This window comes from Erigeron canadensis, chromosome 8 (assembly GCF_010389155.1).
Source record: "Erigeron canadensis isolate Cc75 chromosome 8, C_canadensis_v1, whole genome shotgun sequence".
Lineage (NCBI taxonomy): Eukaryota > Viridiplantae > Streptophyta > Magnoliopsida > Asterales > Asteraceae > Erigeron > Erigeron canadensis.
The window spans coordinates 5,558,977-5,578,549 of NC_057768.1; the positions used below are offsets into that span (position 1 = coordinate 5,558,977).

The following is a 19,573-nucleotide window of genomic DNA, read 5'->3' on the forward strand; positions in this document are numbered from 1 at the left end:
AACAGAATCCCAAATCTTCAAACAATAAAAAAAAAATCACCATCAAGTGAAAAGTTCAATTAGTAAACCTCTTGTTAGTAAACCTCATTTGTATACCATGACCAATTTTTCTAACCCAAAAGGACCCATTCAACAGTGGGTACCGAGAACAACTTAATTTTGTTTGTTGTAGGTAATAAAGGTCTGTGTTACGTATTTCCACTTTGGAAGATATTCAACACATGATCCTGAAATGAGTTTTTGTTCAAAGAAACCATCTCAAATAAGTGCTCATTACCAATACGCTTACTTGCCTCTGCATGTTTAGTAAAAAACCCTCCATCTCTCTAATTTCATTCATTATCTGTCAAACATTGATGCTATGCTTACGTGCAATATGTTTTATATCATGCAATGTTTGCAGGGGAGAGAAAGGATAATTCATGAATCGAGGGGGAGTTGTGTATTTGCACTATTTGATTAGAAACTCATTGTTATTTTAGAAAAACTAAATATAAAATTTGAAAATTTAAAATTCATAAAAATATTTTTTGTTTGTTTTGTTTTGTTTTGTTTATTATTGTTTTAAATTATGTTATATGAAAAAGCCCAAAAACAATTGAGCTCAATACCAATTTAATCCATACCCGACCCAGATAACCAAACCCGATCCAGTCAGCCTGACCCGACCCATTTTCCTTTTCTTTCTCTTTAAGGAGGGAAAAACCATTCTTTTTCTTCTTCTTATCTAAATCACATATGCCCGTAAAACTAACACTCTCACACAAAATCATCATAAAATTTTTTGTTGCTGATCATCAAAAAGAAGTTAAGGGTTTTGTTTCAAATCATTCTGTGATCATTTCTTTCCATAACATCATCTAATTTCAATCACATCCACAGGTAATATTTCGAATTGAATGTAGATCTCATTTATTCAATTTTTCTTGAATTTCTCATTTCTGTTAGTGATTCTGTGTTGACAGTGTGAATTAGAAGCATGTTTAGGATATATGTAAATGATTATTACATGTTTAAATGCTTTATTTGATGTTTTTGAAAATTCAAAAACCCTTCCCCCCTGTTCTTGCGAAAAAATGATCAGAGTATGTTTTTTGCATTATTCAAATGTTATGCCATGCTCAAATTTCAGTTTGATCCATTGAATGTGAATTTAGATGTATGTTTGGCTAACTGAAATAGTGTTTGGCAAAGATATTTCATTTTAGAGTTGTTTGATTCTAAAATGATCTAAATTTAGATCGTTTTGATTTCTAAACGACTTGGAAGTAAAATAAGTTTACCATTCACCTTTCCTGTTCACCTTTCATGTTAATTCATTGTTAATCCCTTGAGACTGAGACCAAAACGATCTAATTTGGATCGTTTTTGGGTCTGATCGCTGTGTGGTTTGAAAGTGTGTTTGGAATTCAATTGATGGGTAATTGAATTCTTATGAATTCGGTTTGCTCAAATCTGATACTTTTAAATGTAAAGAGAGATCATGTATTTGATGTCACTTTATGTTTTCAAAAATGAAGTGAAGTTTTTCTTAAAAGTTTTAAAACGATCTAAATTAGATCGTTTCATTTTTCTTCACTTCAAAAGTTTTTTTTAAACTGACAAAACCTAAAACGATCTCTTAGATCGTTTTACTTTTTCTTTCCCATACTTAACATTTTTTTTCTCTCTCTCATGAGAAACTTAAAACGATCTCTTTCCTTTTTCCATACTTAAACTTTTTCTCAAATAAAGGTTTAAAACGATCCAATTTTAGATCGTTTCATCTTCATTTATCCATACTTCAATTTTTTTTCAATCTAAAGTTTTCAAGACGATCTAAATTTAGATCGTTTCATTTCTTCAACTAAGTTTAACTTAGAACGATCTAATTTAGATCGTTCTGATTTTCTATACCTAAATTTAGATCGTTTCATTTCTTTTCAAAATTTTTATTTTCCTTTTATTCTTGTGTGGTGTGACAAATTGCTTTGTATGATCATATAATTGTTATATATTTTGGAATACGAGGAATCGAACGCCTTTGTGTACTTCCTTATTATTCTCAAATATATCATACTTATATGATTATATCTTATTTTCAAAGTTCTATACATATCAAAGTATATAAGAGTACAAAGAACTGATCGCCTTTGTGAACTTCTTTGTAAATTTATATATGGAAAATATGTGTTTAACTATTCTGTGTTTATTTTATCATTACAAATAATTTATAAAGGATACACTGAGTTGATCGCCTTTGTGAACCTCTTTGTATCTTATATAACTTGTTTGTGTGAACCTTGTTATTTGCTATTCAAATATTATTTTTCTGTGTGTGTTAAAAGTTTTATGTCTTAAAATCAGAAAAATATAAAAATAATGGATCATCAAAGAGATTGGACATGATGAAGAGATTGCCATTAATGAATCAATTGAAGAAATTCTCACAGCCAGAAATTCCATCAATATGAGAAATAATAGATATCTGAATGATCATTTCAATGCTCCCGGCTTTCCAATCATTTCAGCAATCTTTCACAATCATCCTCTTACTCATGCTCTCACAGTAGATGTTGATCTTGCTGAATCACATTTATTTGATATGTGGAGATCTATTATCTTTGTGCAACCACAAGATCCATCTTCTTCAAGGACTAAAGCCAAAGTTAAATCTCCAAAACTTCGTCGACAAGGCCATTTTCAATTTGAACTTCGTTCTGGAGAGACCACATGGGAGAAATGAGAGAAATGATTATGATACATTTGAGTCAAATGAAGTAATGTTTGCTGCCTTGATATCACTTGGCTATGACGGTCCTTTGACAAAAACAACTGATTTCAAGCTGAAGAAGTTACCAAGAATTTGGTACTATGTGTTTTCTGTTCTCAGCAACTGTTTTCATCCATATACAAGAGGAATGGATAACCTGACCCAGTCAATGTTGTACATATTCTATGGGTTTGTGTTCAATCAACACTACGACATTGCTCAACTTCTTTGGGATCAACTGATAGTAGTAGTCAATGGAAAGATATCCGCTCCCAAGAAGTATATTCCTTTCATAAGATTTCTCTCAGCAATTGTTCGCAGTATAATCAGGAACAAGAAGCATATTCCAAGACTTCTTGAAACAGGGAAATTTGTTACTCATCCTTTCAAGTTTGTTAGAGACTCTGGTATTCCTAACTATTCTTATCTGATTCCATCATTTTTACTTGATATGGTTCCTGATTCTGATGATGCCAAGAAGGCATACTTGGACTGGATTAGAACAACTCTGGGACCGGAAAGCCTCCCGGTTCCTACCCAAGTTGTGCATAGGTTGCCAAGTGAAGGGTCTAAGAGGAAAAGAAAAGAGAGTGAGGGTCAATCCAGTTCAGGTAGACCAAAGAGTAAGAAACAGAAAGGTGAAATGTTTGTGTTAAAGTTAAGTAAGAAAGTGCATCAACAGAAGAAGAAGAAGGGAAGTTCTTCAAAGAAAAAGCAGTTGAAAAGAAAAACACCAGCTGAACCTTCTTCTCCTACATCTTCTGAGAATACTATCTCTGAGTCTGGGACTCCAAGACCTATCCAAACACCACCTCCTAAAACTTTAAATATCAGAAGATCACCATCACCAAGAACACCATCACCACAAAGACATTCATCACCATTTCAATCAACACCACTTCTAGAAATCATCACCCCTGAACCCCCAGCAATGCCTCAATCACAAACAATTCCAACTCATATTCCTTCATCAACAATATCTACAACTGTTTTACTATCTCCTCCACCGACATACCTTCAAGGCCGCAAGAAGTCCATTCCTGTTCATATCAAAAAGAAAACATTCAAAAGATCTCGCTTTGAGTTTGATCGTTTTTCACAAGCTGAACTAGAAGATGTGGTTGTTTCTGATATTGATTCATCTGATAATGATGCCAATCAGTTTGCTGATGATGTCATGGACATCCCGGAGGAACAAGGTGGAAATGAGGGAGGAGTCGAAAATGTTAGAGAGGATGAGAGGTCCGGGCTAGGTATAAGGCAAAAAGAAAACGTTGGCCTTCCATTAGTCCAAACCACATATACTCGCCGGGTTCGACCTAGGTTAGAAGACAAGAGCTCCCAACTCTTGCAAGGTCAAACCTCCTCTAGCTATTCGGAAGTCTCTCAACAGATTGACGTCTCATTTCAGCATGGGCCAAATCCACGTAATCCATCCCAGTCTCTGAAAGTCTCTTTCAGAGACTGTGGATGTTGAAGATAAAGAGACATCTGCCCCTCTCTTGCCTATCGTTTCTGCACGTTTGTCTAGAACCCCTAGGACACTTACACCGATTGTTGTACCATTTGCACATCTAAGTGATGCTGCCGGAACAAACATAGAGAGCTCGGCTTCTGTGCCCTCTCGAGGATTGTTTGGAAGTCCTTCCATTGCTAACATTATGCCAGCTTTGAACGAAGGCACCCGTGTAGCTGAATTGGCTCAGCGATAGTTTGAACTCTCTCGAGCTCGAGCAGTTGCTGCGGCTATTCGTGCTTTGGGTTTAACGGTTGATCTAAGTGACACCGGTGTTATGTTTGTCCACTTTCCAAAAGATTCTGGTTGTGAAGCCGAATCATCAACTGTTGTTCAAACACTTGAACCAACAGGAAATCCTGTGACAGTTATGATGTCGTCAGGTCACTCAGTAGAACCACTTGGAACTACTGATGTGCCAGTTTCTGTTACTCCTGATACTCCGATCTCTGAATCTCAAGTTGTTGTGACACTATCACCGATTGTTCGTAATTTAGTGACTCATTTGGTTGAAGGAATTGAACAAGGTCAAGATAGTATATTACGTGCTTCAAGATACACTATTACTGGTAAACTTCCCATGGCTCAAACCAGTTCATCACCACGTAGATTGCTTACTGGTGGTACACTTAGAATTGGTTCATCTGTTGTTACTCCAATTTCTCCACCTCCATCTAGACCAACACCTTCTACACCTCATATTTCAACTGTTACAACTGTTATTCCTTTGTCTTCTCAACCAATCATATCAACACCACCGATTATTCAATCATCCCCAATTACATCACCAACACCCCTAGAAATTCCAGCTTCACCAACATCAATATCTACCACAACTATTCCAATTCAACAATCATTCCTTGATCCTGATTCTCCTGATTATTCTTCAAGTTCTTCATCTTCGTCAGAATCTGTGATGCTTATCTGAATGACTATACTGCTAGTCGGCTTCATGAAAGTGGTATATCCACTGATACTCTCATTATGGCAGTACTTCGTAGATTAAGATCTGAAGAGCCTAATCTGAACCCACCAAAGAAAGCCATATGTCATTCAATTCTTTCATATCTCCATTTCTTGGGTACTGACACTAAGCATAAGGCTGAAACTGAAGCTCTTCAAAAGAGAATCACTAAGCTTGAACAACAATGTCGACCGGCCACTATCTTAAGGAGTCGGGATGATCAAAATCCTGATGATCAACCCGAGGGGGAGAATATTCAAGATAGTGGAGAGGGTCATAACATAACACAAGAAGCAAGTGGTCAAGAAAATGTTGCTGATGTTGCTCAAAATGATACAAAAGAAGGAAATCAAAATCAAGTGATACCTGAGCAAGTAAGATTTGAAAATGTGGAAGAAGTTGAAAAGCATGATCAAAGTCAAAGTGTAGATATTCCTTCATCATCTCAAGCTCATCAAGTTCATAAATCGGATTCAGATGATTTGCCTCCGCTTGTTAAATACATCTCTCATTATTACTCAACAACGTCAAGTTCTGATCAATCAAGTGATCCTGATCCGTTTCAACCAGGGAATGGGACTAATAATGATAGTGATTCTGATTCGGATGATTCTAATGATGCTCCACCAAGACCAGCTATGTCTCAAGAACAATTTGAGAAAGATATCTTTGAAGAGATTATCTATGATCTGAAAGATACAAATAATCTTGATACTCCAAGAGAGCTTAGCATGGGAGTTAGACATCCAAGAATTACTCGAGACAGAATTTGGCAAATCAATGAAGGGTATTTCTATGAGAATTATGCACAAATGCTAGATTTGAATACCAGGCCTGAAGAGTTAGTATGCAGGGCAAGATACATTGAATAGGTTCAGAGCATTCTTTCTATTCAGACATCAAAATCAAAGGGATGCATACTTAGAGATGATGAATGCTAAAAGTTTAGTTAGAAGTGAAGAGTGGTACAATCAGTTCAAGAGTCCAATTACAAGTGTGTTAACATTGTTTGCTCCTATCAAGTACCAGAACCAAAGACTTGTTCGATTTAGAGTTCGCAGAGCTGATGGTCACATTTATGTTGTTCAAGAAGAATCTTTCCAATACTTGCCAATCTCTGACATCCTCTTTCTCTACAATCAGTATGCTCATCTGATTACAAAGACTCCAGATCAACTCATTGCTTATGAAGCTCTGAAGAGTCACATTCAGGCTTTAATTAGATATTATGAATTTAATGATTTCCAAATTGGTCTAGAAAGGAGAACAAGAAGAATCAATCTCACGAGACCAAATTAGAGAGCAGGAGGATATGAATTGAATTCTTATCAGATTGGAGATCCAATAGAAGAATTGGATGGATTTGTTTTCATCAACAGCTTCAGAGGAAAAATCTTTGTTCGTGCATCTGATTTTCCCAAGTATTCAGATGGCACTTTGAAATATTGTTTATTCTTCCTCAGAGCCATACATGATAATCTTGATCCTTGTGAAAATGAAAACATCCAGACTCAGAGAGAAAGACACATAAGACGGATCCAAGAGACCATTGATATGCGTCAAAGGGTTAGAGATCTTATTGCTGCCAGAACAATTAGACCAAGAGAAGGAATTATTCATACTGAGACAGGTTCATGGATTCTTTGGAATCCAAGTCAGGAACGAGGTCCTCATAATATTCCCCCAGTTAACTTTCAAGATAACATCAGATTGCGCGATGAACGTCCAGAAGGTGCTAACTGGCATTTCATTCCTAAGAGGTATTGGAATGACTCTTGGAATAGTTACAAGAAAAGAGCTTTTTGGAGTTCTATGAATGATAAGCCATCAACATCAAAAGCAGCTCAAGATTACAAGAAAAGAAAGAACAAGAAAAGACGAGCAGAGAAAAGAAGGAGGAGAAACAGGAGGAACCGATGAAAGACAACCAAGCACTAAGGGGGAGAATGTTAGAAATTCAAAATAGTGCTTAGTTGTATTTCTTTACATTGTTAATTTGTATGTTAATATAAGGTTGAGGGGGAGCTTATGTATTTTACTTAGAGTATAAATACCCCTCAAGCCTTAACTTTTTGTAACCTTTTGTCATATTTTACTAATAACATTTCCCAAGCTCTCCACACACACATATTTTTCTCTCTCAATACACACACTAACACACACATCCACCATTGTTATACACCTTACTTCCGCACCCGAACACGAACGATTTCTGGTATATTACATATAATAAAGTGTAGCTTTTAACAGAAAGTTATGTTCCCTAAATGCATCATAAGTTTCCACACCAACTTCCCATAACTCAACCAACTCATGTATTAAAGGTTTTAAGAAAACATCAATATTTCTTTTTGAGAGTGAGGACCTGGAATAATTAATGTCAAAAACATGTATTCAGACTTCATAACCAAGGGGGTAGGTTATATGGTGTTACAATAACCGGCCAACAAGAATAAGAGGTGGATGACATCCCAAAGGGCGTGAAACCATCGACACAAAGGCCTAGCCTAACATTCCTCGGCTCCGCAGCAAAACAAGGATAAGTTCGATCAAAATGCTTCCATGCCTCTCCATGAGATGGGTGTGACTATACACCAGGATCTCTTCGATATTCATGATGCCATGTCATGTGTTCAGCTGTATCCTTACAAGTATATAAAGTCTTTGCAACCTTGGTGTTAATGGCAAATAGTGCATGTATTTAAAAGGTTTATTTTTCAACTTTGCACGACTTTGTTCATTAGGTTTATACCGAGGATGACCACACCTATAACACTCACTTCTACCCTCATCCCCCATATAATATATCATGCATCCATTTGGACAGATATCTATCTTTTTGTACCCCAAACCTAGTTGTGATACCATCTTCGTAGTCTCATAGTAACTAGAGCAAAGATTGGAGTTTGGCATAAACTCCTTAAATGCTTGCATAATACGGTCATAGCAACTTTCACTCATATTATAATCTGCCTTGATATTCAACATCCTTGATGTTGCTGACAAAATAAAGTGTTTTTCACATCCTTCAAATAAAGGCTCGTTTGCCTTGGATAACAAGTCATTAAAACTCGGATGTGTCCATTCTATACATCCACTCACGAGAAGTCATTATTTCTGCTATTAAACATCAAAATTGTGTACCATATTATAACCTAACGACTGCTATAGAATACAACACTGTAACAAATAACAAGAATATCGTATTGAATACTGGATATATCTACATACATATATATATGCAATATATACACACACAAAATAATACTGGATATATCATAAATCATACTAGATATATATAATACCATAACAGAATCAAATAATACTAGATACACACATACATACATATATATATGCAATATATACACACAAAATATATATATATATAAATATAAACGCACATAATTAAGAGATTAAGAAAACTTATCATCAAATTAACTAAATGAGCTTAATGAAAAATTGTATTCTTACCCTAATGGATTCGTGATCGGCGATTGTGGTGGAGCTGCGGTAGTTGGAGCTGCGATCGGCGATTATGTGGTGGAGCTGCGGTGGTTAGATGGAGTTGCGATTGTGGATCTGTGAGAATTTAAAATGGATCGGTGATTAATAAAGAAAATGAAGCGCGAGATTTTATTGATGATGATGATGATCAGATTTTATTTATGGATCTGTGAGATTTTAACAAAACTATGCCATCATATTGATCACATCTTTTGTGAGATTTTAACAAAACTATGCCATCATATTGATCACATCTTTTGTTGGTGACGTGTTTTCATATTGATGATGATGATGATCAGATTATGGAAACTCCCTTACTCCCTTCTCTTTTTTTTTTTTCTTTTTTTTTTAAGTATGCAGATGGAATAGTTTGTATTTCTTTATTAATTTATGAATATGCAATAGTTTGTATTTTTTTTTATTAAAACATGCTATGAAAAGTTTATAGAAATATTTTTTTAACATCAAATTATAAATAAGACATCATGAAACAAGCGACACCATTGGCAACAAGTTCATAGGAAGACGCAAATTATCGACATCATTAGCGATGTGGATCCGTAAGTCGCAATATTAGCGACAACGTTAGCCATGTGTCAAAAGACATCGCAAAATAGCGTTTTAATTTGCTACAATATTTGCGACTTTGTAAACTTGAAACATTTTGCGACTCAGTCTTCGACTTGAGTTGCGTCGATCAAAACTAAAGTGACGCTAAACGAGTGTTTACTTGCGTCTCAAAATAGCGTCTTTAAATAGTGTGTCGCTAAGTTTGTCTCTAAACGATGGTTTTCTTGTAGTGTCGGTCTCGAGCTTGAAGGAGGTCGTTCCAATTTTTGAAGACCGCTCGATGTCAAGAAACAGGGACGTTGTCACATATCGTCCGATCAACATAAAGCAGCTATAACATTAAAAAATATATACAATTATTACAAGACAACATTGATAAATTATTAATAAGGAAAACCATGGAACAAGGCGTGAACTCACACTTAGAAATGTTGCTGGATCAGCAAAAGGATTTTTATTTGGGAAATCTCTATTCCAGTTGTCTTTACTGGACGCCAGGGACGTTAAAAGGAAGCCACACCAATCAAACGATCGTAGATCGGAATTTTTTGGAAGACGCTTAAACAAATCCAATTTGATATATCCATTGCTATCAGACTCAACCATCATGCTGACAAACAACATCGAAGATGTTGATCTTGAACATCTCACCAATCTCATAATCATCATTGAACTTTGAAGCAATATGTGTAGGCCTCACTTTTTTCCCTATATTCCACTATCCAAGCCATTCTTTCTCTAGATCATCATTTGAACTTTCTTCAAGGTCATATATGTTAGTTGAACCCATGGGAAGTCCAAAAATATCATGGACAGCTTGCGTGACACATTTTATATCACCTTTACTTGTTCTAATAACCATCTCCTTGCTATCAAAATTGTCAACAACATAGTACATGAGTTTTCTTAGAAGTGACTCGATACTGAAACCTAAAAGACTACCAAAACCAATATCTTCTACAAACTGACGTTGATTAGGATTCAACGAAGTCATAACAGTAGACAATTGAGTCGGTGATGTCATTAATATGATGTTACGGATGACATCTTCCTTATCATCCTCGGCTTTAACATCATTTTTCTGATCAGAGATTTCAAAAAGCTTACACTCTTGCGAAATCTTAGGTTTCTTGAGTCTTTTAAGATGTGATTTATGACTTGTTTCATCTAAAAAAATAATAACCAAACAAACTAAGTTACAAAGCCTTATTAAAAAACACAGTGTGTTTGACTGAAAACACAAAGAGATTCAACGAAAACATAGAAACTTGAAACAAACTTGATACAGATTATACAAACACATACAGTTAACAACACACATATACACACTACAATTCCAGTCAACAAATACAAAATGATGTCAGAATTATAACTAATAATGCAGAAAAGTAAACTAAAAAAAGTTAGATCTAAATTAAGAAAATAAAAACTAAAATAGTTATAAATTATACCACATTCATCAGAAGATTTGATAGAGATAACCTCCGGTTTAACCATCATCGATCTTTATTTATTAGGCATGGAAGATTGCGACACTATCACCATATATAGCTCTGAATAGATTAAAATCGGTAAGTGGAGAATTCGGATGGATAATTAACGGCGGCCGGAAAAGAAGGTCGGTCGGAGAAGAAAGTGAGGGCGGAGAAAGAGAGAGAGCGAGAGAGAATTAGGGTTAGAAAGTTTGGAGATCGGGAAAGAATGAGAAAGACTAATGTGTTTTGGGGTTTTGTTCAAGTGATAAAAAGACGGATATACCCCTCTGTGTTTAAAAATTTATGTAAGAAGCAGCTTTTAATCTCGACCATAGATCATGGTGGATGGATGGCCAGGATCTGTTTTATGGTTTTCATAAAAAAATTAAGTTTGCAAATGATTTTTTCATAGTAATTATCCAAATTCTCTTTACAATTTGTTAGAACCTATTTGGCCATGAGTTGTACCCATGCACCATTGATGTATCATGTATGTTTAAGTTTTCTTTTGGTTAAAGATTACTTTTTAGGCTATTGAAAGGGTGTCTTGAACATTTTAGAGCCCTGAAGTGACTCTTTATATGGGCCTTATAAATATGACTACACTAAAAGTAGTATTAATCTTGAAATAGTTCAATGGAAACAACCCTGGTTTGCAATCCTTGCTATTCCGCAATTGCAGAATATTATATATGTAATGTGAATAATGATCATCTGAAAGACTTACAACAATGTCTATTAGCCGATGATGATCTTTATAGAAGAGTTGAAAACGATATGTATACTTTTGAAAGTTTAGAATAACTTTTTTTTTAATAAAAACTTAGAACATAGAATTTGATTGAATGTAAAATTATAAACTTAATAGATGTGAAGGTTAGACAAAGAGAACGCTATTAAAGATTCACTGAAGAACTTAATTCAACGAGAAACTTAAATATGTGTTTCTCTTGTCAAATGACTTTCTAATCGATAATAGTAATGATAATTAGGTAATTTTTCGTTTATATTTTTTTAATGATGATGCCGGTTCAATTTAGCTCGGTTGGCACCCCACAAAAGTTCGGAATTGACTTGATAATGTGGACTTTGTGGAAAATAACCACGGGTTAGAATCCATTCTTACCTAATGGCCCATGGGTTTGCGACGCATTGCCTTGGACTGGTTAGTTGGGTTGATGCAAGTTGCACCCAGAGAGTACATATCAATGAGAGACTTCCTACTAACTTTTAATTAAGAGATGGTGTGTTCAATCCTAGCTTACTACATTTTTATATTTTTTGGGCCTTTTGCTTTTCTCATATTTATTTTTGTTTATATGAATTCTCAATTAGTTCTTCAAACTATACATTAATATTATAATATAATTAAATAAATCAAAAAATTGCATGATAATATAAGTAAATACATCACAAAAAAATATATAGTTTACTTACTTTTGTAGTTTTCTTTTAAAGTAGAAAGTCACGAAAGTTTTTTTTTCACAAATGCATTTCTAATAAATATACAATAACAATATTACCATATGCACAAAGGTGTACAATCCGGTAAAAATCTGCGGTTCTTTCAAGAAGTTGGCTTTGCCAACACAACATTAGGGTCGTCCCTTCATTCTATACTGACAGAGAGTCTGATAAGCTTAGGCAAAAGCATACGCTTCATACGGGCTTTAGTTCCTTTTCTATGTTTTCGTCATTTTAATTGTTTATTTATTTCCTTCTCATATATAGCTCTGAATTTGTATTTTAACATCTTGGTATATAACAAGTCAAGTTCTAGTTTTAGATAAATTTAGTTTGACTAAACTATTTGTTAGAACCTGATACACTTAAATATTTTAGTTTGCCCCCATGCAAAAAAAAATTTTTGGCTCCGTCCCTGCATGTAGTTAAATATAACTTCGCCAATCCAAACAATTTTTTAATGATGATAATTCAGCATATGATTAATATGTTATTTACCAAGTATATATAAATTTTGAAATATATATACTAAAAGAATACTCGCGTGATGCGACGGTGACGGTGGGTGATGGTGGACAGGTGATATCCTCGCAACACAATTTAGTCATACACAACAAAACATGTTTTATGCGATTGTACGTACACTGTTCAGAAATATATACGGTTGTTGTGTATGGCTAAAAACCGTTGGGAGGATATCACCTCCCAATTCAAATGGACTTGTTTAAAATAGTGAAGAGAGATTAATTTTTTACGGAAGAATAACAAGTTTTGTCCTTGAACTTTCAACTAGATAATTAAAAAAAATAAATGACTTGAATAAATATTTTATAATGTAGTATAGACATCTATGACTATGAAGTTTCCATAATGATAAATATATATAGTATATATATAGGGTAAAGTTATTTTGAGAACCTTTTTTTTTGTGAAAACCTTTGAGAATTTTTCAAAATCAAGCTCAACCGATAATTGTTCTTTACATGAAAATTGTTTTTTTTTTATTATTTTATGAATAAATTATATGTAATTTTGAAGTTTATAATTGTGTGAAGCATGGATTATCATCCGTTATACAATTATTTGGAGATTTGGATTCTTGATCACATGTGCACGAATATTGCTATAATCACATGTATGCAAATCGATCACATATAATCATAGCAATATTCGTGCACATGTGATCAAGAATTCAAATCTCAACATAATTATATAACAGATGATAATCTATGCCTCCACACAATTATAAACTTCAAAATTACACATAAGTTATTCAGAAAACAATCAAACAACAATTTTCATGTAAAGAATAATCATCGGTTGGGCTTGATTTGAAAAGTTCACAAAGGTTCTCGCAAAAAAAAAGTTCTCAAAATAACTTTTCACTATATATATATATATATATATATATATATATATATACGAGTAATTGATAAGAGGTTTTTATAAATTGCTTGGATCATATATTCCCATAAATTAGTGAGAGTCTAGCACTACAAATAGAAGAAATAAGTAAAAACACAAAAGTGATGAATTTTGCTCCTGACGGAGCCAGAAAATTTGTTCGGAATGGACCAAATTAACAATAATAAGTCAAAACCCATATAAAAGCCATATATCAAGTTTAATATACATACGCTACATGTTAAAAAATCGAAGTCCAAGGCGGGTCATGACCCATCCAAGTCACTAGGTAGCTTCGCCCTGGACCAATTGTGTCATTCTAAACTAAGTTTTAATTGGGGAGCAGTTTGTTAGCCTTAAGAAGATAGTGCATTTTAATTCCTAAATGACAACATGATCTTCTGTCGATGACAACTAAAAATGTAAAAGCATTAAATCTAATCATTAAAAAAATATTATATTATTTGGTTACCAATCAAAGATAAAATAAAAAATGAAACTAGTAGTACTACACCTTAAAGCAACATCAATAATTCTAGAACTACACAGCCAGCTACAAGAATCCAACCAAATTGGTGACTAAAACCACCGGAATAAATTTGCAATATTAAAGGATGATCTCTTGGAGGGCTGGTCACGTAAATGAACCGCGGTGGAGGTGGTGGTTTTATTACTGCAACTGGAGGACAAGCCTCAACGATTGGTGGTGGTGGTGGAGGTGGTGGTATAGGTGGCGGTGGAGATGGACATGGCTCGGGTGGTGGTGGTATAGGTGGCGGTGGGGATGGACATGGCTCGGGTGGTGGTGGTGGTGGAGGTGGTGTAATGTCACAAGGATTTATGCATGGGCATGATCCACATTTAATCGACGGGTCGGGTGACTGAGCCATATTTGTTTCTTCAAGATTGTCTCCATTGATTAGCAACAATGTTGCAAAAATAATCATGAATGACAAAGTTACAATCTGGATTGATGGCTTCATATTAATTTCACCACTTCTCCTTTAATGTGTGCCTCTATTTGTAAAAGAGAGAACAAGAGGGAGAATTGATGAAAGATAGAACTCATAGAACTTTGGGGTAGTGTACGTATATATACACATCTATAAATGCATATAAATGTGAGAATATATATTAGTAGGAGAGAAAATGGAAGTGATTTCCAGAAAATGAACTAGAATATCTCATTAGGCGCTATATGTACTTTTTTGTTAAATATTCGAAGGGCTTTTGGTGGGAGGTTAAGTAACAAGTTTTAGAGCATAAGTAATGGGCCAATCAAGCCGGCGGCCTGTGAGGTATTGTGGGTCAATAATGTCATTGTCATCAATATGGTACAATGTTTTATGGTTGGCACATATTTTCTTTTTTACTCGTAAAAATTAACGTAATTACAAATGGTGTTTAAGGGGCATGATGTAAATGCAAAGTAAGGATAATCCTTCTCGACACTTAGTTTAATACTATACAAGGTAATACATACACAATAATAAACACAAACTAGTGCCTAGTGTTTTTTTACTATATATAAGTAGAGATTGTTAACTAAAAGTAGTCTAAAACCATATATTGTCCACCACTATGTTTCCCGGACCTTACGGATACATATACAAAATGATTTTAAAATTTTAAATTACATTTTTACCCCTACATGTAGAAACAAAATACTATTATATAAGTGAAATCTAATAAAAGAAAAAATTAAATTTATGTTGGACTGTAAACGGAAGTCCAAATAGAAATCAAATAGAAATCCAAGTGAAGTGCAAACTCATCAAGTTAGTGGTTGAAAGAGAAGCAATTGAAAAGGGGAATCATATACCTCTTGTAAAAGAAGTGATGATCCAAGGCTATCTTGCCTTTCTTATATGCTCACCATACGTGAAAGAACTTTCTTTTTCCTTTGCATTATTGATATTCTATTCCACGATTCCTTCCTTGTGAATGTCTTCTTTGTTAACCGCGTTAAGTTCTCCAAGATCTCCCATTTCTATTTTTACACATTAATGAAAATTACAGAATTGAAGTCGACTTTAGATTCGAGATTGTACAATATAGATTAAGTGATGCCTAGTGCGTGCATCATCTTTAATCATGAATGTGTCAAGATAAAAAAGAATAATTAAGTTATGCTTAAGGAATATATATATCCTAGTTATGTTTGGAAATATAATTTTATATGATATTCGATCAGATGATGATGGCATGTTATTTGCTTTGTGCATATGATTAAATAGAAATCTAGTTCCTTTTTCGTTCAAAAAGTTGTATACGCATGAGGTTAAGGTGTATGTGACTCTTGGACACCCAAACTTGGGTGTAGAACCCTTCACATCTTGTTTTTTAATCCATAAAAAGCATGCGGGGTCAAGCATTTATAGATATATTAAAAAATTAGTATGTGACGGGTTCTACACCCAAGCTTGGATGTCTAACAGTCACATACTCCATTTTTTTCATATATATATATATATAGAGAGAGAGAGAGAGAAAGAGAGAGTTTCCTTATTTTGAAAACTATTTTTTTTGTAAAAAGCATGAGAACTCTTAAATTATATATTTGTTCACATGTTTTTTACATCTTGTTTTTTTACATTTTTTTTTGTAATAACCATGAGAGTTTCCTTATTTTAATAACCATTTTTTCACATCTTGTATTTTTTTAATCCATAAAAAGCATGCGGGACCAAACATTTATAGATATATTAAAAAATTAGTATGTGATGGGTTCTACACCCAAACTTGGGTGTATAACAGTCACATACTCCATTTTTTCATATATATATATGTATAGGGTAACACTCCAGTGAGAACACTTTTAAAATAAAAACGGTGAGAACACTTAAAAATATCATTTTGATGCATTAAAAGTCCATAAAACTAACATAGTTCTTAACTAATTATCATTATTTAAGTGTTTAACAACACAATGATCTGTCAAAATCGAAAAAATCATGTTTTTTTTTTGCATCCATCTTTAATGTATATTCATCAAATTGATGCATCCAACAAAAAATGTGATTTTTTCGATTTTGACGGATCGATGTGTTGTTAAACACTTAAATAATGATAATTAGTTATGCACCATGTTAGTTTTATGGACTTTTAATGTATCAAAATGATGTTTTTAAGTGTTCTAGTCGTTCTTATTTTAAAAGTGTTCTCACCGGAGTGTTACCCTTATATATATATGAGGGAAAATACGTCAGAATCATAGGAGCGCATTTAGTTATAAAAGTGTTTTATAGTTTTCCATTTCTAATTTTTTAGAAAATGAAAGGAATTTTTTTCATCTTTAGGAAAAAATAAAATTTTGAAAACACGTCTAAAACTAAAACATACTATTTTTTCGATATTAAAAAACGTGTTCTAATACAACTGGTTAAGTAAAAGGTTAGTGGTGGGGTGGGGGTGGCGGGGGCGGGGGCAAGGGGTGACGGAGTATAGGGGTCGGGGTGTAGGGGAAGAGTCTATATACTTTGATATCTGTTCAAAAAAATTAAAAAAGTTGTTTCAAAAAGTATAATTTGAGGTATTTAAAATATAAAAATTAAAAATTAAAAATTGGAAACAATAGAGAAAGTATTTTCTAATTTCCAAAAAGTGTCCGCACCTTAGGTCGCCAAACTACGACGAGAGTTTCGTCTTGGAATTTTATTTTTTTCTTTTTGTAAAACTATGATTTAATTGCATTTTTTATTTTTCATGTATTATTGAAAAACAAAAATAAAAAAATAAGGGTGTTTTTTTCTCCGAACTCCCTAACATTCGATGAAAACATACAAGTTTTACTACAGCATTGGTCATACATTTTCAAACTTTAATTTTGTTGGGGCTTCTACTTGAGTGATTCGCTTAAAGCAAATGGCCTTTGTAAATTTGGGCTATTGCAGTACTGGTTAAGCTTATATAGCTTGCTAAGGCCAACTGGAAGTGGGCTAATAAACCTCTCCAGTAGTCCAATGTTCAATTTTATATTAATATTTGCCTTAACATATAAACTTCTATAGCTATTTTGTAAACCAGGTGGTTCATAATGGCCGGGCCGTATTATTTTTGAACGTTTCATTCATACCACAACTTCGATATAATAAGTTAATAAAAACTATGTTTACTCAAGAAAAAACAGAAAAAAATAAAATGTTAAATAAAAAACCCAACTATCAAGGTAAAGCAAAAAAAATAATAAAATAAAATAAAAAGGACCATTAGAAAAAAAGTCAAAAAGACATTTAAAAAGCAAATAAGTTAAAAAGTATAAATATAAAATACACACACAAATAACACCACAAAGTTACAAAATTGATGTTTAAAAAAAAGTGTTTTTATGGGTTTTTTTTGTAAGTTTAAATTTTGATAAGGGTAATTTCGGCATTTAGAGAAGGATGTGTAAAATACAATGTAATTAAGGAGGGTATTATAGGAATAAAAAAAGAGTTTAAAACTTAATCCTAATACCCTTTATAAGGGCTTATAAATATTAAAGAATTTATTAATTGGTTTACATATACTAACCTAGTACCCGCACGTTACAACGACGAAAAGATGATGATAACAATATAAAACAGGTTAAGTGAGGTAAAGACGATATTGCACTCCAAAACACTTGTATTAATATAGAGGTAGTGGCACCCAGCTCAAAAAAATATATAGCTCTTATGTCACTTAGTAGTTAGTATATATGCTGACCAAGTTAATCTATTTAAAACAATGTAAGCAAAAGTAATGTAGAAAAAGAAGATTTGGGATTAATTAGCATATCAATATAGTGTCTGGCTTCAATGTTTTCATAGCATTGCATAAGACTATTAGAAGTGGAGGCATTTCCTTGCTTTTGGGAATGCCCTTCTACTACTCAGAGCATGACATGTGACACTTTACAATGATTGGAGGCATTCATTTGCTTTTGGTGCATTCCCTTGGAGTGGAGGCATTCCTTCCAAGGGAATTCCTTTTTTTTTTTAATTTTTTTTCTGATTTTTTTGGAAAAATGAATTTAAATATAAAAATAAATACAGAATTTGAATATTAACGGATATATTGAACAGTAACGACTACTTTTCAAATTCTTAATTTTCATCTATAAATACCCCATCATCCTCTCATTCTCAAAACACAACTAAAAATTTCAAAAAATTCAAACACACACACAGAGGAGATGAACTTTGGGCGAGGAAGAGCACGAGATGAAGCAACTCGTCCTATCGGACAACCGCAACCCACACGAGGCAGAGGACGGGGAAGAGCACGAGGCGGAGCAACTCGTGCCCCTGTTCAGTCACCCACTCCACCACCTGTTCAACGCCGAGGTGAACCTGAAGGACTGCATCCTCGTCGTCTGGAGTTCAGGATGACGGCGCAGTTTTCAACCCGCGTAAACCTGCAATCAACAGACGACTTCACTGATGAAGAATTGAACGCGGTATGGGATTCTACCATGGCTCAAATCGAAAGCGGACAACTTAGGCCATGCATTCCAGGCCAGAACCGCATTCACAATGACGGGAGGCCCGAAGGATACGAGACTGATCCTGGTGAAGAGTAAGTGAACGATTTTCAATAGGAAGATCACTACGAGTACCAGCGCCATAATGACGGTGACAGTGACATTTCCTCGACCGATTCCCTTTATGGCTGACGTTACCCGCCACTCTCTCCTGATGTTTAATTTTTATTTAATGTATTTGTTTTAAGTAATGTTTTAATTTCATGTGTTGTGTTTTTAAAATAAATGTAATGTTTGGTTTTTAATATAAATGTAATGTTTTAATTTTTTTGGTGTTTAATTGGTGACATACTTAATCAAATAAAAACAAATAAACATAAAACATTAAACACACATTTATTTTATTTTAAACATTAAACATAAAACATTAAACATAGATTAAACACACATAAAACATACATTTATTTTAGAGACACAT

At 33.8% G+C, this 19,573-nt stretch overlaps 1 protein-coding gene across 1 annotated transcript; it reads right to left on the reverse strand.

Annotated features, from left to right (window-relative positions):
* Positions 1-10,024: 10,024 nt before the first annotated feature.
* LOC122610150 (wiskott-Aldrich syndrome protein family member 2-like) lies at positions 10,025-14,539 on the reverse strand. Its single transcript, XM_043783144.1, has 2 exons — positions 14,195-14,539; positions 10,025-10,387 (listed from the first exon to the last, which is right to left on the reverse strand). Exons 1-2 carry the CDS (start codon positions 14,537-14,539, stop codon positions 10,025-10,027), a joined length of 708 nt encoding a protein of 235 aa, XP_043639079.1.
* Between the last annotated feature and the right edge of the window lie 5,034 nt (positions 14,540-19,573).

Bases quoted from the DNA above. Each gene is read 5' to 3' on its own strand.
- LOC122610150 (XM_043783144.1), bottom strand. From the start codon at position 14,539: ATGGCTCAGTCACCCGACCCGTCGATTAAATGTGGATCATGCCCATGC. The intron at 10,388-14,194 runs GTAGTTCTAGAA...ATCTCTGATCAG, and splicing joins GGATTCTTGTAGCTGGCTGT to AAAAATGATGTTAAAGCCGA.